Source organism: Acomys russatus, chromosome 3 (genome assembly GCF_903995435.1).
Source record: "Acomys russatus chromosome 3, mAcoRus1.1, whole genome shotgun sequence".
Taxonomy (NCBI): Eukaryota; Metazoa; Chordata; class Mammalia; order Rodentia; family Muridae; genus Acomys; species Acomys russatus.
The window spans coordinates 79,820,106-79,845,553 of record NC_067139.1 but is presented as its reverse complement, the minus strand read 5'-3'; the positions used below and the strand labels follow the sequence as shown (position 1 = coordinate 79,845,553).

General features: G+C 43.0%; 1 protein-coding gene across 1 annotated transcript in view; it reads left to right on the top strand.

Annotated features, from left to right (window-relative positions):
• Slc35f4 (solute carrier family 35 member F4) overlaps positions 1–23,535 on the top strand; it is a 67,864-nt gene extending 44,329 nt beyond the window's left edge. The window contains exons 6-11 of the mRNA XM_051143350.1: positions 1,157–1,451; positions 6,454–6,673; positions 16,093–16,218; positions 17,977–18,169; positions 21,570–21,659; positions 23,276–23,535. Coding sequence (XP_050999307.1) covers positions 1,157–1,451; positions 6,454–6,673; positions 16,093–16,218; positions 17,977–18,169; positions 21,570–21,659; positions 23,276–23,517 — 1,166 coding nt within the window. The 3' untranslated portion in view covers positions 23,518–23,535. The remainder of the gene's footprint in view (positions 1–1,156; positions 1,452–6,453; positions 6,674–16,092; positions 16,219–17,976; positions 18,170–21,569; positions 21,660–23,275) is intronic.
• The last annotated feature ends 1,913 nt before the right edge of the window (positions 23,536–25,448 follow it).

Here is a 25,448-nt window from a genome sequence, read left to right as displayed (position 1 = left end):
TATAGACCTTGCACCTACCTCAGCTAAGTTCCTAGAAATGTAAGAAAATCTTGTAGATAATGCTGTGTCCCTGCAGGATGCTGCCATGTAGAATCTCAGCTAGGAGGGTGTCTTTCTTCTCAGTTCCCTGAGAATTTATTTTTTTCTAACTTAATCTAACTTATTTTTTTCTAACAGGAGAAAGAGTGGTGAAGGCTATCAACTCCAGAGGGTTCTGACTACTTTAATGTGAAAAAAATGCTACTAATTTTTCTTAGTAAATGTTAAAATTCATACAAAACCTATGTTTCCTGAAATAGGCGGAAAAATAATTTGCCATACGATGAGAAATGACTTTGTACAGTCACATTTGCCCTGTCCTTAGGACACACTGCTTTCTGTTTAAGAGCCATCTGGTGCCATTTTTAAAAAATGTCAATAGAATATAAAAACAAGTTTCCCTTCTTCCTGACTTTTCATATTGGTGGATGGGGGAAACTTTGGCTTAGTTGAGCTCCCCCACATAGGCTGAAATCTTGGGGAATTTCTGTCTTAGTGCTAAGGGGCAGCAAATCTGCATAATTTCCTGTAGGGTTAGATGAGGCCCCCAACACATCCTTAGAAGCTGAAGTGTAGAAACAGTCTTAAAAGCAAAGCATGCCTACCATGTAACATTCACCACCAGCATGAGCATCTTTGCCTCCTGGGTGGGGTCCAGATCCACACTGGACGCCGCAACGCAAAGTACATAAAAAGAATGAGTTGGCAGGGGAGGTGGTGCTAGAGGTGGCTCAGCATTTACAAGCATTGGCAGATCTTTCAGAGGACCCATGTTCAATTCCTAGCATCCACATGGTGGCTTGCAATTGGCTGTGACTACAGTTCCGGGACACCTTCTTCTAACCTTCACCAGTACTGCGCACATACGGTGCACACACATACATTCGAACACTTCGTACTGATAAAGTAAAAAATAAGCAAAATCTCAAAAACAATTTATAAAAATAGAATGGGCTGGGGACCACTGTTCTCTTCCAGTGGAGGCAGAAAAGACAAACTCTGGCGTGCTCATCAGACTTGGCGGTTATGTACGTCTTCTTAAAGGAGCCAACACGTTTGGTTGCTGTTTTTTACATCCTGCTCCTCCACACCTGTCTTCCTCTCCCGTTTTCAGGAGATGACAGCACACAGACACATCCTGAGAGCAGCAGCCACGAGAACAGACCCAAGGCTCGCTGTCTGTCCTGCACATCTGTGCTTCTGAAGACCATCTGGGGACTCTTGATCATCTTGTCAGTGTCATCGTCCTGGGTTGGAACCACACAAATTGTAAAAATCACTTACAAGAATTTTTACTGTCCCTTTTTCATGACATGGTTTTCAACAAACTGGAACATTATGTTTTTCCCAGTCTATTATTCGGGCCACCTAGCCACGGCTCAAGAAAAGCAGTCACCAATGAAAAAGTTCAGGTAGGTTCCATGTTGAGCACTCTATAGGAGACAATGCGAAACCTGTTTAATGTAAATGTGCATATTCTGAACTCTTGGGAAGTGAAGAAATTACATCTGTGGCTGGAGGTGAATGGGAGGACACAGGGTCACCATGCCCTTACCTTGTGTCCCATATGTAGTCCTCATCATCGTGGTAAGGAACAGTTTCAGATGAGGTCGGTGTCCTCATCCTAACACATGATGAAACAGATGCCAAAAGGCCTAAATCTGGTCCAAGGTTAGTGATGTATAACAGAACCCTGATTTATATTCGGATGCTTCTTTATTCATCTCTGAAGGTCATGTGTTCAGAATGTCTTAAACTCTAAAGGAAAAAGACTATATTAATAAAGTTAATTGCTGTTGCACATACATTTGCTTTTATATTTCCAGCACTCTGATGCGCTAGCAGGTGAGAGTGCCTTCCTTATTGAGATGGGAGGCTTAGCACTGGGCAACCTGAAGAGATGCCAGTCTCTGCTGGTCAAACACATGGGTCTTGTGTGGTTTTTGGTAAATATGTGCAGTGGAGAGTGTCCTACTCGTCTCATGGTTCTGGTATTTGTTCAGTGCTAAGCCAGGTCCCCTCTGGGAGTGGTCGATAACCTATTGTCAGAAGAGCTAATGTCAGCTTCTGTACAGCACTCCTGGAAGGCAAAGGCAATGCTTAAGCCACAGATTTGGGGAGGGGAAGCGGTTTGTAGGGTTCTTCAGGGAGGTTGTTTGATTGGTTTTGGGTTTTTGTTTTGTTTCGTTTCATTTTCTGTTGTGTTTAGTTTGTCTTGTTTTGGTTTTGTAGACTACAGCAGGTAAAATATTTGCTTTGTAAACACAAGGATTTGAGTTCTATCCCAGAACAAACAAGAAGGAAAAACAAATCTCAGTATGGTTGAGCATGTTTGCTATCAAGCACTGGGGAAGTGCAGACAAGAGGAGCTCACAGGACAGCAGCCTAACCTCCCAAGTGAGCTTCAGGCCAAGGAAAGACTTTGTCTCAAAACACAAAGTGGATGGTGACTGGGGAATGACTGCCAAAATTGTCTTCTAGCTACACACACACACAGAGAGAGAGAGAGAGAGAGAGAGAGAGAGAGAGAGAGAGAGAGAGAGAGAGAGAGAGAGAGAGAGAGAGAGATCTAAGGAACAACATCTGCAACAACCATGCTCACTGCAGGGTCCTCAGGAGATTAGAGCAACTGATCTTCAGCAGGGTCATACAGGAGTTCAACCTCTCTTTAGTCCCTCTGTGCTCTGCAGGAAAAAAAATCACTATTATGATTGGTACATTCTAAGGTTAAATTTTAAAGCACCTTCCATTTCTTGTCACCAATTGGAAGTGTGAGGGAATATTGAAGTCACATTGTGAGCTAGTTTTCTGCATGCAATGGTAAATATTCAATTTAAATAAACAAAGAGTGGGGGCTGATGAGGTGGATTTGTGCTTAAGAGTACTTGTTGCTCTTTCAGAGGCCCTGGATTTGTCCCCAGAGCTCACATGGTGACTTACAGACATCCATAACTTCACTGCCAGGGGATCTGATGCCTTCTTTTGACATCCTTAGATACCAGGCACACACTTGGTGTACATGCATACATGCACTCAAAGTAGTCATACACATAAAATAAAATTTTAAACTCTATGTTTTAATTAAAAAACAAAAAGAAACTAAAATGATAACTATGGCCTTTTTAAAGAAGAAAAGTCCCATAATTGCTTGTAATTGCTAAGGATATTTTGTATTTAGTTATGGTATGGACCTCCATTAAAATAGAGGTCATCTTGGGGCATGACGGTATTTTTTAAGGCACCAAGGAAGTACCATTATCAAACTGCAGTTGTCATATTTGAGAACTGCTGTGTATGCCAGATAGCATCCTATCCATGCTCTCCTCAAAAGCTCCTGTGCCTTAGATACGCATGTGATAAAAACAATTTAAAAGGTGTAGAGGAAGGAGAGCAACTTAAGAGCACTGCAAAGCAGGTCATGTGACTGCCCTGGATAACCCATTCACGACAGGCTGAAGCTGGGAAATGAGCTGTACCTCCCCCACATCCCTAGAACTGGACTAACTCTGAGCTTTGCACTCTACCTTGACAAGATGCCTCCACCTGCCAGGGGAGAGCAAAGCTGGTAGTTGCTAGAACTGAATCAAAAGGCTTTTATTATGAAGTGGAGAACACTGCTAGTTTCTCTGGTGAAAATCCTGAGAGCTAAACATGGTCAGGAAACTCTTAAATCTTTGATCTCTTTTCCCTACAGACTCATTAACAATATCTGCTAAGGAGGTGCTCCGAAAGCTTTCAAGCCTGAACAGGAGACTTGAGTTGGTACAGGAGACCAAAAGTAGAATTTTCCCATAGCACTAGATCTCTCACTAGATTTTCTCTCGAGCAGTGTGGAAGAATTTCATGGTTTTTTTTTTTTTAATCACTAACATCAAAGGAATTTTCAATAAAGTATCAAATCTAGGTGAGAAGACGTGTCCCCTTAGAAATAGACTTTGATGAATCCGTTTTTCTAATTAAATTCTACCAGAATTCAAGTGCCCCAGGTGCATTTGAAATTTACAGAGAAAAGGGTATTTGCTATAGTTTTAATAAGGATACTTCATTAATGGAAATTTTTTCTAGAAAGAATGAGTTAGAGTCAGATACAGCAGTCTCTGGTGAGATGCACTTAAAGTACCATTTGGTATACAGAGAGTGCTTAATAACTAGTAGCTGCTGCTATACAAATGATGTAATTAATGTGTTATTCCCCCAGCCCTAGCTTCATTGCAAGCTTTGCCATCTGCCAGTGCCTCTTATCCAGATATTCTGCTCCCATCACCCCAAAGAGAGGCACACCATTCACGGCCTCTTAGTCAGTATCTATCCTTTGAGTGTTCACATCTTAGTACCTGAGGCTCACGCTGCATATAGCTCTATGTGGGTCACCTAGAATGTGTCGAGAGAAGGGCTTGGACGGAGCCTTCTAATGCCTGCAACAGTAGCTGCCTATGGCGAGACAGACAGCAGTTAGAAGGGTGGGTAGAAAGGGGGAACAAGGAAAGACTGAATAGCTGAGGGACATGATGAGCTGGGTGAGAACCATCTCTACCTCTAATCAGCCTTGCGGTCCACTTTGCCTATGGACCTCTCTCACCATCCCTGGAGAATTGTGTTCCTTGCCTGCCCCCCACAACCTGCCCCCCTGCATTCCTTAGACTCTCATCTGGTGACTGTGGTCTCCGGGTAAGAACCATCATAAAGCCAAGGATAAGAAGAGAGAAACTATTGAATAAGAAAATGTTTTCATGTGTTTTGGTAAATGTGTATTTACAAAGGCACCCACTGGTTGTGGATAAAATAATAAACCCAGGACTCTCGACTCCCTCTTGCTTTCCAGCCAGGCAGATGCCCTGCCCTACCAGGAGCAAACTTTGCATCTGGGACGGTCTGGAAGCACTGTTCCTTGCCCTCTGTACAAAACCAGGGACTGCAGGGCTACAAAAGGTCCATTAGCGTTTCTGGGTGATAGGTGAGGGTTCTGTGTGCTTTACCGAAGACTTTGCCTTTAGGGTATCGGTTCCCTGCACTGAAATCGTGTCTCAGTCAGGTTAAAGCTTCCCTTTGGAAAATTTCATTTTCCCTTACAAAAAATCCCAGTTAGAGGATCTAGCTCAGTAAAAGCCAACTCACAGAATCCCGAGGGTGCCAAAGATTAAGTCTCTCTCTCTCTCTCTCTCTCTCTCTCTCTCTCTCTCTCTCTGTGTGTGTGTCTGTGTGTGTGTGTGTGTGTGTGTGTGTATAACACAGTTTTGACCTTCTTGAACCCCCAGCATTCTTAGCTGCTTGAAGTCAGAGTTTTACTGAATGACTCGCCACTGCGGCTCTGCTTCCTAGTCTCAGGGTCCTTGTCACTATTTCATTCCAGAATCTCCCAGGTGAGAGGTTACTTCATTTTGTGAGGCAAACCCTGGCTAGACATCACTTGAATTTAAGAGTATGTTAAGTGCTTTCCAGACAATGATTTCTCTTCAGTAAAAACTGAACTGCTATTTGTACTGTCTGGAGTCATAAAAATGCATACACACACACACACACACACACACACACACACACACAAATAATAGTAAATTGTTGCTTTGAGCAAGATATTTATACTTTTAAAATATCATGTTGGCAAATGATGATCTCCAGCAAATACTATGTGTTCCTGTTTGTGACTGCAATTAGAGTGAACTTCCAAAGTGAGCCTCTTTGGCCCACAGTAGCATAGGCATTGTCGTCACACCCCTATTGTTACTGTCTGAATATTTTTTATCACAATGGCCCCAAAAGATAAGCAGCCAGTTTAATCATAAATCAAACAAATCAAAGATTTCATTGAAAGCAGTGACTGGCTATTTTCATATAGTAAGTTCAAACAAGCCATCCAAAATGGACAGTGAACATAAATCCAACCCAAGTTTCATACTTAATTTTTAAGGTTGTCACAGAAATGCTCTTCATTTTTCTGCCTTAACAAACTTTGTCACTGAGTACAGATTTTGGAAAGAAAGAGTGTCCCAGAAATAATAGCTAAACCCTGAAGTGTGTGAGGTTTCATAGATTCTGGGAACCATCTGCAGGCCGCAGACACTATAGCAGCCATCTTGATCTTATCACTGTGCACGTGGGAAGCTTCAGGCTCTATCAATAGCCACTAACTTTGATGACTACCCGAGTCTGAGTTTCTCTAGGCTTCTCTGAAAACCTTCAGAGGCAGGAGAATGGCTGGTCAGCTCGGGGGAACTGTGATGAGGACAGGGTCCTGCTCTTTCCAAGGACCCCCGTGTATTTCCTAAAGCACGCAGATAACAAAACTGGGTTCCGCACATTCCGGGGACACTTGATGGGCCCCAGTTTGTGCTCTCCGCTAACAGTGGTCGTGAAAATCAGCCTGACAAGATGGGGACCCCAACAGTCCCTGCACACTAACGTCTTTTTCTTTCCTAGGGAATGCAGTCGGATTTTTGGTGAGGATGGCTTGACACTGAAGCTCTTTCTTAAAAGAACTGCCCCTTTTTCTATTCTGTGGACTTTGACAAATTACCTGTATTTACTGGCTTTAAAGAAGCTGACGGCCACAGATGTCTCCGCTCTCTTCTGCTGCAACAAAGCCTTCGTCTTCCTGCTGTCCTGGATTGTGCTGAAGGACAGGTTCATGGGAGTGCGGGTAATGGCACACTCAGTTCCGAGCGCACGCGGTGCCTCCCTGCTTCCTCGGTCTTACCAACACCGCACTGCTGTGCCATGGCGTTTCTTTAACACTTTCCCCTCTGGTTCTGAGTACATTTGAAGATGTGTTAGCAAATCCCAGCAGTGACAGCAGCAGCAAACAGTGAGGGCTGCGTCTACCGGGGAGTCAGTAGGCCCTGAAACAGACTGAGAGATTAAGTTCCTATTTTAGAATTAACTTGTAGAACTAATAGTGTGACCATTCCTTGTCCTCAACGAAGAGGAGTCTGAGAAAATAAGCCACAGTAAAGATTGTGGTTCGCTTTTGCAGGTCAACATATTTTGGAGCAACCCCCAGCCTGCCCTTACCCAGATGGATTTAATTAATATTGGTGTAAGTAGATAAGGTTACCAAACAGTAATTAAAGTCACTGGTAATGGCACAATGCTATTATAAGTGGTTATATATCTAGTGTGACTAATCTGGGAATGGAAAGAAAAACAAGAACTTGTACTTTGGGGTACAAATCCTTAACTGAACTGTGTTAAATGTGTATATACCACCTCAGTTCTGGGTTTATTCCTTTCAATAGTAGCATGGATCTTTAAATTATATATATATGGATTTATATAATTATATAATGTATATAATTTTTATGTGGTTATTCCATGTTAGAAACAGATTTCTCAGGAGTCATGTGGATGTCAGGAACCAGATCCCTTTCACATCTGGCCCCTGTCCATATCAAGGCAGTAATGCTTTATAAGGAAAGCCATGTGTGGAGATTTGTTTTTATGACATATCAATACCAGGCAATTTATTCTTCTGTGGAAGAGCTGTCCAAGACTGGGTTTGAAATGTATTTTTCTTCTACCCAAATATTGATGTTATTGACAGTGTGTCTAGGTCCCTGCCTCTTTCCAAATGTTGAAACTGACATCTATAAAGAGAGAAAGTGCCTGACAACCATTTACTAAAAAGGCTTCCCCCCCCCCAAGAAAATGAAAAGCCAGGTACCCTGAGGCAGCCTGTGGTAGCAGTCTCTCAAAGGGCTGAAGCAGGAGAGATACTTGAGACCAAGAGTTCAAGGCCAGTCTTGGTAGTAGAAAGGCTCTACCTCCTTAGAGAAGAAAATGTACACAGTTACAAAAATTCTGATTGAGTTTGAAAGACACTGCTCAGAAATTCCAAGGAGAAGCTAGACAAGAACAGTCAAAAGATATATTTAATAAGAAATAAAATAAGAAACTTTTGTCTTTCCTTCCTTCGTTCTTTCTTTTTAGAAAGTGTGTATCCTCTCTATAACCTTATATTTGGCACCAAAAAGGCCAGGTATCCTGTGTTGATAGCAGATGCCGTATAGTCAGCTGTCAACTCTCAGGAACTTTGACAATCCCGTGAGAGCAGGTGCCTTTCCTGCATTGTTCACTGTGGCATTTGGGAACGGCTACCTCTGTCTTCAGGCCCCATACAATATTCAAATACGAGCAATTCCTTTTAAATTAACTGTATTTAGGTGGCAACAACAGTGCTTAGCTAAGTATAGGGACCTGTTCAGTACCCTGTTGAAATTATTTTTATAAAACAGTGTTTGTTTCTCTTAACTTATTTCTTAACCCAGCTATCACACAAATAATTGAGACTCTTTTATGATACAAGGCCTTACAACATAATCTTGAGCAGGTTAAGTCTGTTCTTAACCCTCTATGCTATTTTGTCTTACTCCCAGAAAACATCCGAATGATACTTGTACTTTGTACCTTCCTCAGCTCCAGCTCCTTCCTCCTGATCTTCCTCTCCTCCTCGCTGAACCCCCTCTAAATCCCTTAATTCTTCTCCTAGCTCCTCCTCCCCTGACTATCAGGAAGTCCAGCCCCATTCTCTCTGCTGCTCAACAACTGGCTGTAAGCTGCCTTACTGACAATAACGGGGGGGGGGGTGGCAATTGGGGAGCAGAGTTTACACATTTAGACAGGAAATCAGAATTTAAACTACACAATAATCTTACGTCTACAGTACCCTTTGATCTCCCCTGGTCATCGTCATCAAGTCAACCATGTGTGTTGACAGCACCTAGAATAACGTAGAGCATGAAGTCCAAGCTCAGTTGCCATTTGAAGATAGAGTGAATGAATTTATGCTTTGACAGTAAGGATCGTGGAAAGAAGGCATTCCCTTAAACAAGTAGGGTACGTTCTAAACCCTAAGCACAAGCATCGTTATGAGAGAGAGAGAGAGAGAGAAAGAGAGAGAGAGACAGAAAGAGAGAGAGAAAGAGAGAAAGAGAGAGAGAGAGGGGGGGGAGGGAGGGAGAGACTCTAAGGGAGGACACTATGAGTAGAGAGAGACTGAAGGGACATGCTCACATTGCAGGAGTGCTAGGGTGACCATCAGTCTCTAGAGGAGTCAGAGAATAGATTCTCCCCCTATGGCCTTGTGTAGGGCTCAATTCCTGGCCTCTGAGCCTGTGTGAGCCCTCATCTCTTCTGTTTCAAGTCACCAAATTTATGGCAGCTTATCCCAGCAGCCCCTGGGAGAAGAAATGCCAACTAGCCAACCAACACTTCTTAGTAAATCTGACCACCAAGGCAAGCTGGTAAGCCCCTGAGGCTTTTCTTTATCAATAACAGGGAGTGCATTATTGCTCTCCATGGAGTGTTAGGAAATGTTCAATGCCCCTGTCCCACTCCAGAAGAATATAAAAATCTAATTTTAATGATGCCCACAACCAAGCTGTGGAATCTGGGAAGCATCAAGACATACCTTTTGACAAATGAGCAGTTCTTTTCCTCTTGAGGCATATAGATGACACATCAATTTAGATCGTTCGAGAAATTAAAAGAAAGTGAATGCAGCACCAACAGTGTGAGGGCTGCTTCTATTGTCCCCATCCGTAAGTAGCACAAGGCTTCGTCCCCACACATCACCCCACCTGACTCGGAAAAGCAAACACCAAGGGCTGCCTTCTGGGGGGGGGGGAGTTGCAAGCAGGCAGCCGTTGGGCTTAGGTTCTCCTTTGCTTGGTTCCAGGAAAGACCCTATTTAAGATAAATAATGATGCCTTTCTTTACTTTTTTTTTTTTTTCATTTCAAAATAATACCATGGACAGAAGAAAATGTGCTTTAACTTGCAGTAATATGAGCACACGTGGGCTATGTAGACTACTAGTGGACAATGCTCCTAGAATATTAGATTATCCATCATGGATCGCTTATTAATATTTTGCTTCCTTGTACTACTGATTGAAGTACAGATACTAAAAATATTATTATTCACTATTTTTCTATTATGAAGTCATTTCATCCAATTTATTGTTAATCTGTGGTGTGTATGCTAAACATCTTTTAGGAGTAGTTGTTTAGAGCTTATTTATGATTATCCCATGGAAATGTATGAAGGTCGTATGTCTAGAAATATTAGAAAGCCATAATCTACCTCCTGCAGCTTTAAACGTGGCTGTTTTCCTGTCTCCTGTGTCTTAAAATCACAAAAAACACTACTGCAGTTGCTCTATTGAAAAGTGCTGGTCTGGTATGCAGGAGACCCTGGGCTCTGACACAATCACTACAGAAACAAAGAACACAGAATGGGAACACACACACGGACACACACACACACACACACACACACACACACGGAGTTTCACTTCTTGTCACTGGTGCCTACTCATTCCAACAAGAATTTGCTACCAGACTAGAAATTTTTAAACCTTTCTTTGATACCTTGAGTCTTTCTTACATTTTGTATCATTTCAAATTTTTTCATTTTTAAATTCGTGAAATGAAGAAATTTTAGAAAATTGGCGGTTGGAACATGCTTGAACAGATTCCAACTTTTCTTAGCACATAGATATAGGGAATGAATTTATGTTCCTTCAACAACCAAATAGCTCCTCCATTATGTTAGTCCCAAGCAGCTAATATAATTCAGTATGGCTCTTTGGGAGACTTTCCAAGAGCCCAGGATGGAGAACATCAGCTGCGCTGACTCTTTCACTACTTAATCTGTGCTTTGAGTTAAACTGGGCCCACGTGGCTCTACAGCAGGCTGCTGGAGTTGAGCTGCCACCGGAGCATGCTAATACTGACCATTCAGAGAGGACTCAGGGTGACCTTTAGGTACACATCTGCTTTTGGTAACTGCTCATTCATAAGTAGTGCAAGCTCACCAGAGCCTTGGTGCTTCCCAGGGCCGGTAGCAGAGGCTAGACAGTGGACTCACCCTGCCAGGCCCCTCTTAACAGAACAGAGCCTTGTGAATGGAACTAAGAAAGGTACTGACCATCGTCAGACTTGGTTCTCACAAGGACTACATCTTAGCCACTGACTCAAGGTGCACACTGTCTGTCCACAGCTGTCAGTCCTTTCTAAATCTCTTTCCCTCTTTCCTCCACAGGTCTTCTTAAGATCTCACCTTCAAGCGGATTTTATTCAAAGAAAACTAGCCATGAAGGGATTAGAAATTCAGGGGTCCTGTACCCTTAATATACTGTGGACTTCTTGCCTCTTCTTGAGGGCACTAGATCCCCACACCTCTTTTATTTCTCACATTTCATCTCTTGTTCAGAGTAAAAGAGATAGTTCTTTACATAATTTTAAATATAACATGTCTAAAAGCCTAAAGCTTCTGTGATACCTTAAATATAGGTCTACCTAAATCCACGCCAAAGCTGAATTCGCACAGCTCTCAATGGCAGAGCTCTTCATTGGTGCCTCAGTCTCAGCCACAGACATATAGCCTTGAACTTGAGGGCAACATGGTCAACCACAGTAGTTCAATACCTCTGTTCTAGGACTTCTCGTTGGCTTTCTGCTCAAGGATCCATTGTGAACCAATGAAGTCTTTCCTCTCTCATGTAGCTTCCAAAGCAGACTTGGCAAACAAGGAAGTGTGCAATGGTTACAGTTTCACGTTTAGATCTCTAAAGATCTTATAGGAGCTTTGTAGCCAGTGAGTAGATTGAAGATTCCTCACAGTGAACTGGGCTCTAATATGGATGGTATTGCTAGGCAGAAAATAATTCTGGAAACCATTTTGTGGATGGGAATCACCAAAAGGGGGGAGGGGGATAATACAAGAAGAATCAGATTCTTGTGGCTTTTGAAGGCCTGCACATAAAAAGGAAAATATGAAGATACACAAAAGCACAAACAGCCCAAATCCAGATGCTTCTCTAGACTTTGATGGTGTTTGCTTGCTTGTTTGTTTGTTTGTTTGTTTGTTTTGAAAGGAAAAAAGCCTGGTTCTCCTATAGGACTACAGATGGTATTTAGTATGCCAAGCATTTCAGCTTGAAAAATAGGCTCAAATGGTCTCAGAGCTCTCTACGAATTGTCCCTGAAAGTTAATGCCAAGAACTCTCTAAAGGACAGCTTGCAGAGGAAGGCAGCTGACACAGAAGGCATGTCACTTGGCTGGCATGTGGGGGAAATATGATAGCTGACTCCACTTCCTGGGGCACTCAGCTGAGGTAGCCACACCAGGTGTAAGAGAGCATAGAGCTTTTGGGAGTTAAAAAATGACAGCACTGTCAGGTGGTTTTATGGTTTTTGTTTTTAAGGTTTTTGGGACAGGGTTTCTCTGTGTAGCCTTGGCTGTCCTGGAACTCTCTCTCTCTCTGTAGACCAGGCTGGCCTCGAACTCACACATATCTGCCACCCAAGTGCTGGGTCACAGTGGTGGCCAACATTCTCACCTAATTGGGAGTCAGAGGGTGATGGTGGTGTTGCGTGTCTCACTTAGGTACTCGTAGTTGGTTAGGAAACTGAACCTGGAATAATCTGTCAGAAGAACGAGCTCCACCAGATACTCCTTTGGTGGGGAGGGCAAAGGAGATTTTCATGAGGGTAGAGTTTTCCTTGGTTGTCACATCATTAGTGAGCATGTAGGAGCACTTGTTTAAGATGCAGGCTTCCTGAGGGTGTGTGACCAGTATGCTAAGTAGCAGTCTTCCCTATTTCTACTGAATGGGTGGACAAGCCTTTGAAGACTGAGTCTGCAAATGTGTGCAGCTCAGATCTGTGCTTAGAGTGCTTGTTATATGAGTGTTGGAGTGTTTACTTTTTGGTGTTTAAGCCAGCGGTGGTCATCCAAGCAATTGCTCCCGACAGGCTTTCCCCCCAATGCATTCCTACATGTTCGAGATGAGCTGAGATCCATTCCTCAGCTCACAGTTGTATCCACCAGAAGCATAGAGAGTTTTTTCAAATATACAGTAGAGAATTTGTCCATTGAGATTATTGTAAATTTTACATTAAAATGTAGAAAACATTCATCTCCTCACTAGGAATGTAATGTATGTCTTATAAATCATTGCTTCTGCCATGGGGAAGGGTTTTCCTAATATCTCATAATACTCAGATTTTCACGCTTTCAGAACTTAACTAAGTGTTATCCGGCCCCCTAATGGGAAAACCACTTCTCCCCATGCAAGCAATTGAAACAGACACTGGGGTAATTGGCATGTCAATTTGAATAGTTCAGGCGAATATTTTCATAAGCTCTTAAAGAGGCTTGCTATGGCTATAATTTCCAATTGCTATAAAATTATGTCATCTTTAGCCATATCCAGGTCTCATCTTGAGAAAATTTACAGTAGAGATCTCTTCAGGAACACTTTTTTTTTCTTTCTTTTTCTTTTTCTTTTCTTTCTTTTTTTTTTTTTTTTAACTTCTGGCTCATGTGGGAAGGGAAGAGTTCCTCCCTGCGCTTGTCCTGAAAGTAATTGCATCCGTTGTTCTCCAGTTTCTAGGCTTTGGTTTTGGTTTTGTTTTATTTGGTTGCTTTTTTGTTTTGGGGGTTTGGTTGGTTGGTTGGGTTTTTGTTTGCTTTGCTTGGGGGGGGGGGCAGTGTTTTGTTTTTCTAGTTCCCTTTATCCAGAATCATATGTAATACACAATGGCCTAAATACAAATATTACCTTATAAGCGCTAAGAATCATACTTAAGTTCATTAGGATTAATGTTTTATTAACCCTGTTTGAAGTAATTAAATAACTATTTGGTCAAGAAAATAGAACTGATGGTTGGCCAGCAAAAATTGTTAAAGTATTTTAATCTTCCAAGTTCAGTGTTCTGAAGGAAATCTCTTTCTGCATATGAAGACTTTAGGTGGCAAAATGATTTAAACGCAAAATCAAATCAGAACACAGTTGCTCAATATGCCTTTTCACCTGTCAGAAATAAGACTGCCTAAAACGCTTACAGTGCCTGGCTGAACAATAAATCCCCAGTCAAAACAAATGATTGCTTTCCAGAATTCTCAGATACGGATAGCTTCCTGCAGCTCCCCCCACCACCACCCCATGGGTTTACTTACAAGCCTATTATTTTTTACTTGTAAATTTTCCTGGCACCTTTCAGTATGTGTATTAAATGCTACTCACACACACACACATACATACATACACACACACATACATACATACATACACACACACTGGGGCAAGTGATAACAAGAATGCACACCTGTCGATGCCAAATGGTCAATATTTTCTCATCCCCTAGTAACTTTTTATGAAGGTATTCTGTCTCTGCTGACACATAGGATCTGTTCCCAAGGGCTTTTGCTGGTTTTCATAAAAGACACTTAAATGAGAACCAGTCTGGTGCCACCACATGCTTGCCACTGATGGTTATCAATGAAAGTGTCATTGTACCATCAGGAGCACACTCTGAACTGCCCTCAAGTCCTTACTCACATTTTGTTATCATATGTAATGCACTATTAGCATTCACAATGGCCTGAAACATCCCGGATGTGAAAAAGCTAGTTTCTGAGGCACCGGCTTTGAAGTACTCAGAACTAAATCTTCCTACAATTAAATCCCTTACAGATTCTCATCTTGAATTTAAAGTCATTGAGGAAATGTTCTTTCCCCTATTTCAGGGCTCTTGTTTCACTCTTTGCTGTAACTTTGAAGTGCTTTTTAATGGAACAAGTGCAGGAAACTTAATAAAGCAGACACAGGGCAGCAGGTCACTCAGAACGAGCTCTTGGACATACCAATGTCATATCTCGTTACAACAAGTCGTTACAACCTTAGTCAAATTATTAATATTTCTATTGTAAAGTTAAAGAATGTTCTGGCAAAGTAATAAAATAAAAGATAATTAAATGGAATTATCTTTCTGTGGTTTATCTTCTAAAAATGAATTAATGTGCATATCATTTAAAAAGGAGAAGAGGACTCACAGGATATTACAAGCGACCGATGCGGACTTAGCTTGCTCCTGCATACGTCGCTGGGACATCTTTCTGCCCTTCATCTAGGGCTCTCTTCTCAGCTCTATCAAAACTGCATCTCCCTCATCAAATCTTAGTGAAGTGGGCACATTCAGAAATGCACGGTGACCCAAGGAAGTGGTTAAATATGTGCAGAAGTGTCTGAAGAATTCTGTACAGACGAAAATGCTTAATGTGGCTTCCTATTAAATCTGTTTCTCCAACGAGGACACTAATCTCAGAAAGATGAGCAAAACAAATCCAAAGTTTCTCAGCACAGCTTTTATAGCCTACGCCCATGGCACAAGCAGGCTGGTCTCCTTTGGATACTGACCCTTCTTTTTTTTTTTAAGTTTTTTTTAAAGATTTATTTATTTTATTTATTGCATATGAGTACTTTATATGCAGAAGAGGGTAGCAGATTACATTACAGATGGTTGTGAGCCACCATGTGGTTGCTGGGAATTGAACTCAGGACCTCTGGAAGAGCAGGCAGAGCTCTTAACCACTGAGCCATCATTCCAGCTCCAGACCCTTCTTTTTTTTTTTTTTTTTTTTTTCATGTTGCTTGAATTTCTTATTTATTTTTTTTCCTCCCCCTCCACAGCGATTTCCCCTCTGTCCTCTCCTCCCAATCCCTCCCCACGTCCTTTCTTCCCCAGATCCACTCCTCCTCTTCCTCCTCCTTCTCTTCCTCCTCCTCCTCCATTTCTTTCAGTAAAGAGCAGTCCTCCCAGGTGTATCAAGCAAACACAGCATATCAAGTTACAATAAGACTAAGCGCATGTCCTCCGATTAAAGCTGGACGAGAAAACCAAGTAGGAAAAAAGGCTCCCAAAGGGCAGCAAAAAGGTCAAACGACTCTGCTCCCAGTGCTAGGAGTCCCACAATAACACCGAACTAACAACTATAGCATATGTGCAGAGGACATAGGTCAGACCCACACAGGTTCCCTGATTGTCACTTCCGTCTCTGCGAGGCCCTATGGACCCTGGCTAGTTGATTCTGTGGCCCATGTAGTAGCTAGAGGACTTGAGGACACCGTAAGGAACTTGGCCCTTCTTAAATGTCAACACTGATGAAAGGGGGGGGGGGGTTATTGGCCTTAAGGAGCAACTCTCATGGGGCTTAAACGGCCTGATCTGGCATGTGAAACATAATTTTTCCCATTTCTTTCCATTCTGTTTGACAGATAGTTGCTGCAATAATGGCAATGACTGGGATTGTCATGATGGCATATGCAGATGACTTCCATGCTGACTCCATCGTAGGCGTGGCGTTTGCAGTGGGCTCAGCCTCCACATCTGCGCTGTATAAGGTACGTCTGTATCTTCCTCTGTGGTCAACCGTCGCTCATAGTTTAGGAGTAAGCAGCGAAATAAGGGACTGCAATGAAATCTTCAGAAAGACACAGGTGTGTTAAGCAATAGTGACTTATTTAAATATTAATTAGTAGCCTTTCCTTCCCCCCCCCCCCCCGATACTTGTTTCGTGGGCATCTAGCAGGAAACTGCATCCTGCTGGCATGTCCCTACATGCCATAGATCCTTATTCTGCTTACGGCTGAGAGACCTGAAGCTTTGGAAGATTAAATAATGCTCCAAGGCCAATTAAGGTTACAACCCCGGCCTGGAGCCAACACTGCCCCCAGTTATTAGGCAGTTCGTCAAGACTGTAAGAAGAGCAACTCCTCTTGATTTTTTTTTAATTGGAGTATATGGTAATTATTCACCTCCATGGAGGTATTAAAGGTAATCACCTGTCATTTGAGAGTGTGCTGTTTTCTGCACAGGGAGCCCACACTACAGGGAACCCAAGCCATTAGCAAAGGAAGACTCTCTGCACACTGCTATGTGGACCTTGTGTACTTTCTCCCCTGGATTCCCTGTCATCCAGGAAAATGTCACCAGGGTCACTGCACCTAACTTCAGAAACAAGGTCTCGGACAGCAAATGTAAAGGTTATTCTCCCAAAGCTCAGCCAACTTGCTGGTGGACGTAAAGGGCAATTCCAATTTCACCTCTCCTAGAATTTCAATAAAATGAAAACCATGGATGAGATAAACTCTGCAGAAGACAGATACAGCCCTCGGCATGCCTCCTGGAGACTTGCCTATTCACCACCACTGTGGCCCGTGGACACTAAGCCGAATACCATATTGACGTATTTTGGGGGGGACTGTTGACCAGTGTTTGTTCACGCACCATGAGTGTCTAACCCATTCCCCCCATAAGGAAACTCTACTAAAACAGTTGGTGGGGTCAAAGGCCAACAGGTTTAAGTCTTCTAATAGAAAAATGAATAAATTAATGAAGTTAAAACCAAGGCAGTCCTGGGAACTGCTGGGAAAGCAAGGTGGCTATTATAGAGAGAGAGAATTCCCCTGGTCAGATTATAGGATTCATTCCTTCTAAGAGTGGTAACAGTTGTTCATACACACAAAATCATGTCTGACCCCTAATTCCAGGCAGACACCATCTCTGCTGCATTTGGTCATTTTAGCATGGGGAGAAAAGGGGCTGAGAAGCTGAGAATACAGACCTGCCTAGCTGCCCACTTCTGCCTACCCAGAAGAAGAAATTGTTGTTAATCCAGAGAGCAACACAATGCTTCTGAAGACATCTTAAACTCGGGGAGGGGAGTGCTTACAAATCTAAGGCCTCAGCATCTGTCCTAGCCTATAACAAGCTATCTGCCCATTTAGTTTTCAGCATCTGTCATACTAAGCATGCAATGAATTCCGTGGTTGCAAAGAAGAACTAATTGATGGCATCTCAACACTAAAAGATTTTTGGGCACTCATAGAACCTTTATCCTTCACCCTAGGCCCATCTTGATGGTTTTGTTGTCATAGTGTTGAGTACCCCCAGAAACGTGTACCACAACAAAGAATTCACTTCATGGCAGTCCCTGCACCATGTGAACAATGCAGGGCATTTTAGTTGTCATCCCAGCCCATTTAGTGACGTGGAGGTGGCAGGCCAGGGTGGCATGGAGACTAGGGTTCCGCAGAATTCACTTTTCTTCTGCAGCAAAGCCTCCCAGTGTGTGGCTGAAGAGTTTCTCTCCTTCTCAGGTTCTGTTTAAGATGTTCCTGGGAAGTGCCAACTTTGGTGAAGCTGCACACTTCGTCTCCACCTTGGGGTTCTTCAATTTGATCTTCATTTCCTTCACCCCCATCATCCTGTACTTCACCAAGGTGGAACACTGGTCCTCCTTTGCTGCTCTGCCCTGGGGCTGTCTCTGTGGGATGGCAGGTCTGTGGCTAGGTAAGTGGCCAGAGCGCCCACCTGCTGCTCTCTATGTCACTTGAGCTTTCCCTTGAAGATAGGATTACTCTCTTTGATGTTCTTGTGCCCTGAAATGCAGATTACATTGGTTATGGTCATTGAACATGTGGGAGATTCTTGGTAGGCTCTTGCTTGATTATCTTGGGGCTATCTACAGTGTGGCTGCCATCAATTAAAGTCATGTCACTCTGCCCACTGCTGGCCTTTAGGTAGCCACATAGGGTCCTCCATGATGTGATATGTGACTTACTGTGCTTCCTATGCGCATAGTATGTCAGGCAGAAGTGACAATGGATGATGCACTCATGTGTTCAAAGTAGCCAGAATGCTGGGTTCAGCTGAGAGGGAAGTGAAGAAGAAAAGAGAAGAGGAGGGAAGGGAAGGAACAGGGGAGGAGGGGAAGGGAGAGGAGGGAACAACATTCAAGAGAGAAACAGATCATGAAGGAGTTGGAAAGCCACAGAGGGGGGCGGGGTTTAAAATCCACTTCATCTTGGAGCTGCAAGTGACAGGCTCAAACCTACATACTAAATGGCTCACTCTACTGAGTATGGGGGAAATGGGTTTGCACCAGGGAAAGAAGAAACACAGCATGGACTGAGCTTGGTGGCCCTGGCTAAGTAGACTTAGCCCAATAAAGGTCACCTGGAAACTGGGCTTGATGATACAGGCCTTTAATCCCAGCACACCTGGGAGGCAAAGGCAGGAGGATCTCTGTGAGTTCGAGGCCAGCCTGGTCTACAAAGTGAGTACAGGACAGCCAGGGCTGCACAGAGAAACCCTGTCTCAAACAAAAACGTCACCTAGAGTCTTTCTCTTAGGTATGTTTCCTCCAGGACACCTTTCTGTGTATCTCACTGAACTCCAGGCTCCCACTTTCACCCACTAGTACCTGATTTAAGAGGAGTCTAAGATATAATGGCCCTGTTCCTCCTCCTGCTCCGTACCCCAATTCCCAGGGCTTACTCTGAATAAAGCCAGCTTCATTCTGTTCTTTCCACATACTGCTCAAGGTCGATCACTCCTCGCTCCACACCTACCCACCACACTCACCTTACAGGTCCACCACTGCCCTTCTCCTGACCTTCTAAGCTAAGGTGACACTGGAAATAGTAGCAGCACTACAGTTCCAATGGGGAAGAAGAGTTTCCTGATTCCAGCAAGATCACTGACTAGCTCATCTTTTTCCACTCCAGCCTAGATCCCTCATGGAAGGTCCTTAAACTGGAAGGAAACATTCAAGAGAATGATTAAGCATTAATTATTGGTCCCTGGAGTTCTGCTTTCCAAGGCCAAAACTGAACAGTCCTCACCTCTCACTACCCCTAAGTGGAGTGGAAATCAATAGCACATTTGGACGTTGATAGCGCTGCCATAGATGAAAGTATCCTAATTAAAAGTGCTCAGCTTGTTTCCTGACCAGAAACAATGTAGCTTGGCACAATCACAACCAAAATGTTGCTTCCTCTGAGCCACTTCTGTGCACATGGAGTCTGTGCCTTCTGCAAAGTGGCCCTCTACCAATGAGAGTCACAGGCACATCTAGTGTAAGCCTTCTCAGGCTGGGCCACCGTGGCAGGCAGAGCCCCCCTTCTCCAAGCAGCACGTTTCCACACTCCACCAGGCATGGTGCCAGCTGGCACTGCAGCCACTCCATCAGCCCCACCAGTGCCCTGCAGAGCTCACTGTGCCAATGCAGACCTGTGACAAATCGGAGAGACAGCCTCTTTCCTGTACTATGTACTCCGGGGTTTTAAAATCCTTGGAGTTTTGCTCCCAGTGTTTGTATTTCCATCCCTCTCTTCTCTGTGGGAACCACACATGATCTAGCTGGGGCTAGTCCAAGCAGCAGAGCTGATAGACAAATACCAGTGTGTGCTCTGAACCCCACATCTCCTGCAGCTTTGGTTGTGACCTGCCCTCCAGAGAGTTATCTTAGTCTGAATATGGGTCAGCTTCAAACATCCATCTGACATATCTGAATTGCATTTAAACATGGGCTGAATCCCACGCTGTGGAGAACACACTGAATTAGAAATACTTTCCCTTGGATTATCAAAGAAGAGTATTCCATCTAAAGAACTAAGGAAAAATAGACACCCTATTTCCCAGCAGCCACTTGGGCTCTTGTTGAGTAAGGAAGGCTCAATTCTGAAAACCATTGCATTACTCAGTCTGCCAAAAAGCTAATAAAATGACGAATTCAGCAGAGCTCTGATGCATTTCATAGACTCCTAACTAGTTGGAGCTCTCCCTGGTTGACTCCATGAGATTAAGGAAAAATGCAAGGGGCTGGAACATTCATTCACATTGAGCCTTTCCAGGACCAAGGGACATTGATAAACATTTAGGACAGCCCCCTGTCTTGACTGCCAGTGCTGTATGCTCATAAGCCTCGCAAGGCCAAACCCACTGCCTCTAATCACCAGGCATGTATGACTCTGGATAACCAAGTTGATGAGCTTAATTATAGATGACAACAACAACAACAAATATACAACAGCCTCACTGAAATAGTTCTAGAACCTTCTTTGAGTCTAGAATCTTCAGAAATATGGGCAACATGCTTCATCTGTGTTCAAAGAGACCATCTCGGATAAAAGGACCTTTTGTGCTTGTGGATACTCATCTCTGCAACCTCTGAAAAGTTTAATTTAATCTATTAAACTGATAGTCTATAATTTATAAATCTTGGAAGAGTGTAATTTTGGTAATTTTGGATGGGGTTAGATGATTATTTTAAATAATGGTCTTTTAACTAAAGAAGTCCAAAAGTATTAATTAAAGAGCATCAGCTTACTCTGTCAGCTTACGCTGTGGACCTGACCTCTGTTGACCTCTGCACAGTCACTGTGGGGAAAATGGTTCCCAGACTTCAGAGAAATGAGCCTGCCCTTATCTATCCATATGACCTTGAGAGAATGAAGAAAAAGAAAAAGAAAAACAGGATATGCTGTCCTTGAACAGACCTTATCTTAGACAGTGGCACCAGAGGCTATAAATTGCCCTGGATTGTGGCTTAAATAGCAAAGTAACACAGACAGAAACATCAAAACTCGAACTATCCCCTGCTTTCAGCCTCTGGCTAGCCCCAGACTGACTGCCCCTCTGGCACTAACATGTGGAGTGGAAGATTGATGACTTCACCTCTTCCATACACTTCTGTCAGCCAGCAGGTAAGAGTTCAGGCAGTGGCAAAGGAAGACCACAGAATTTAACTGATTCAAGCAAACGAACCCCTGTTCCCTTCACCAAAATGAGATTAATTGAGCAAAGTGGCAGAGCTTTGAGAAGCACACTTGGCAAAGGTGTTGGTTCTTGTTTGTTGAGAGACCCGAGTGCCAGCCCCTTCATCTTGTATATCCCCCTTGTTTCACAGCATTCAACATCCTGGTCAATGTTGGAGTAGTCCTGACATACCCTATCCTCATCTCCATTGGAACAGTGCTCAGCGTGCCTGGAAACGCAGGTACTGGTACAACGAGGCCCATGTGTTCGCTTTATGCTCTGACTGGTTTCGTCTCATCCCTTGGAAGATGTTTTGAAATATCAAGAGGTAGCAGGCAACAGAGTATGCCCCAGAGTTAAAATCTGCAGCCACAAAGGCACTGTTTTACTTGGTTGTGCTTTTAGAATTAAATACCAAATGCATCATTTGGGTTTCATGTGATTTCCCTGACAACCCAATTTTGTGGTATTTTTAGAGAGAGTCCTATGGAAACAAAAGGCATCACAACACAGGACTGTGAAGTCATCACTAATGAAAGTGCAGGCAATGCACAGGGTGTTGGCTCCCCATCAGATGATCCTTTGGGAGCTGTGGAAGCTTCTGGGGGGAGGGACTGAGTAGGTGGCCCTCCATGAGAGCAAATTGTCTCCCTTCAAGGACAAGAAGAAAAGCTATTAATATTTTTCTGAGAAGTTTCTAGGGAAACTAGTCATAGAAAGTAGTTCTCCGGGTGACAGTTCAGTCATTTTGAATTCAGTCATTTAAAATTGTGAGATCCCGCATCTCAAGTAGTCATTTTTCTTTCCTTCGGAACAATTAGCCTGTGTTTATCAGCACTTACTATATGATCAGGACTGTGTACAAAAACAGAAAAGAAATTACATTGCTGTTTCCTTTAGAAATTTACAGATGAATTTGGAAAAGACAGTAGGCATACACAAAACAGCTAGGACCTCCACAAAACAGTTTAGTTAGTAAGTATAAAGTTGTGTGAGATAGAGTCCAAGGGTTATAATATATTCAAAGGAAAACAAGACCAGAGAGATGTGCAGTGTCAGCGTAGTTCATTTATTCATCCATGGATTCATTTGTTCACAAATAGCGTCTGGTGGTTTAGCATCTGTCAGGAACTCAGCTAATACCAGTGAAAGATCATGAATAAGGAATAGTTTCCACCCTCAAGCCCGCGAAAGCAGCACAGAGTGGGAAGCCAGAGGAACTGAATGATTCTAACATGGAGGACCAATCGCTTTTAGATACACACACAGAATGTGCTGAGCACTCATAAGTGTGGCATCCTTTGAAAGGGTTCTTCCCGGAGCACTTTGTGCAGAGGTCTGAAGAACAGTTTAGCTGAATGAATTATGATGAAAGGAGAGAAGAGGATGTGGGGTGAGGGCGAGCGGCAATGGTCAGGCCACATTATGGGATGGGGGTGCAGCGATGGTCAGGCAACATTATGAGTGTATAAATTCACTTCATCAAGTTGTCAGGTTTTAGATCTGCTCAATTAAACCCTGAAAACAGGCGTCATTTATAAAAGACCAAGAAAAGAAAGTATCTGAGTCATTAAAAAAAAAAACAAAAAACAAAACAGCAGCAGTAACTGATGAAAGGTGAAAGCATGCTGCCCTGGGAAAGTAAGCGCTTCGTGAGAAAACAGAAGAGGTTCCTACGCCCAGTTACATGGACCCCGAGCTGAGCCTTGAGGAACGATGGAAAAGGAACAGGAAGGGAGCGTAGATAGTGATGGAGGATGATTACGGTGTTCGGAAATCTTGAGATACAGCCCTGGTTCTCAGAGAGGCTCATAAACAGTCATAAGGTTTTATTGGTGCGATGTTCTCTTCCCGTAGCTGTGGATCTCCTGAAGCAAGAGGTGATATTCAACGTGGTCCGCCTGGCTGCCACCATCATCATCTGTGTCGGCTTTCTTCTGATGCTACTGCCCGAGGAGTGGGATGAAATTACTCTGAGATTTATCAACAGCCTGAAGGAGAAGAAGAGCGAGGAGCACGTGGAGGACCTGACAGATGTCAGCGTGCACCTGCGGAGCAGAAGCAGGGCCAATGGGGCAGTGTCCATACCACTGGCTTAAAAAGGAATGATTTCTGGATGCACACGCCTGTATATTCTGTGAATATAAAATTTTCTCACTACCTGTACACTCAAATGACAGTATCAACTCTGAATTTGTGAATTATGTGAAATATTGCCAACAATAAAAGTTTACATTTATATGCATATCAAGGAACTGATGTAAATAACCATAATAAAAAATTTTTATTAAAATATATTTTCCTTGTTTTGTTTATTCTATTTGGAAGGATAACTCTCCACAATTCACGCAAATTCCTAAAAATATAAGATTTGGTTAATCATAGACTTTTCATAGTTTTTTTTTAAAGTGTAACTGAGACCTTTTTATTAAGAATTAGTTGTCAAATGGAAAACTTATGGAAGTAACATATATATTTTACATTAATTCAACCTTGAATCTGAAGTCTGAAATCTGGGAAGTCATTAAGCACACACCAACAGAGTCCTTCTCTGCACAAGATCTACACTGAAAAAGACAGACAAGACCCAGCCAAGCTGCCAACCTGCCTAGCTAAGCAACACACTGGCATGTTTATGAGACATCACACAATGGTGACGTGGCACAGAGAGGACCTCACACATCTCCAAACTCCCTCACCACCAAGTTCCCTGAAAATTTTTTCTATATTTTATGCCATTTATGTTTATAGTTATGTACCCCTACTCTCTCCCTACCCTATTACCCTTCACCCTCTGTTCCTATCATTATTCTAGAGACACCATCTGTCAAATTGCTAATGACCTCTCTCTAACAAAATCATATTGGCACTTTCAACTCTTTACTCATTCAGAAGCAGTTGCTATGATGACCTTCTAGCCATGACCTGCTAAAATAGTCTCAGTTCTTTGACCCACCACCTTCTCCTGGTTCTCCTTCTGGTCCTCTTCCTAGGCTGGTCCCAACACCATCAAGATTCTCAGCGCACACTTCTTGACTGTCACAGCATCTCTGTCTGTCTGTCTGTCTGTCTGTCTGTCTGTCTGTCTGTCTGTCTGTCTCTCTCTCTCTCTCTCTCTCTCTCTCTCTCTCTCTTTCTATCTGTCTCTCTCTCCTCCACCCTCTCTCTCTCTCTCCACTCTCTCCCTCAGAGTCTCAAATGTTCCCATGGCTTCAAGTGTTCCCAACATGCTGGTCACTTCAAAATTATACTTCCTGTAAACCAAGTTTGTACACTGAGCTTCAGATCTTAGACTAGATTGACTTCATCACATCATTTGGATACTTCAAATGTACCAAAAGCAAAGTTAAATTAATCACTCCTCCCCAGACCTAGCCCTCTCTGTTTACAGTCTAGGTTAATGACATCATCTTTTACTAGCTACACAAGCCAGGGATCAGCGTCCATGCCTGCCTGTTCTCTTCAGTGATATCTAACGTGTAGCCTTGCCTTTCTGTAGTCCTTGAATAGAGTGACTTTCTACTATAAGCTTGATTCTATCTCTACCTAAAATGCTTCAGTGGCATCTCATTGCCCACAAAATCAAATCTAAATACCTTGGCACGTCCTCCAAAGCTCGTTATTGACTAGCCATAGCTAGCTTATATTACAGTAATTCCTACTAGAACTTTCTGTGTTAATGCACATTATCTGTATCTTCCATACCTACCACTATGTTCTGTAATGCTGGACATAGCCTCTGTATATCATCTCTATCTGTGCAATGATGTATGCAGTCTATCACACTGTCTGAGACAGTAGCAATGCATAGGCTGTTGAGCATCTTAGGTGCAGAAGCTATATTTTCCATCTCACCCATTTACAATGCATACCCTATTCAGTTACCATATAGGAATCTAAGCAGAAAGCCTACCTCTGCCCCACTGCCAATAGTTCCCCTGGGCATTTGGCACTTCCATGACATTATGCCGCTTAAGATTATTGAGTTAAGCCATGCTGCCTTTCTTGTACTCTTTTCTCTCTCTCTCTC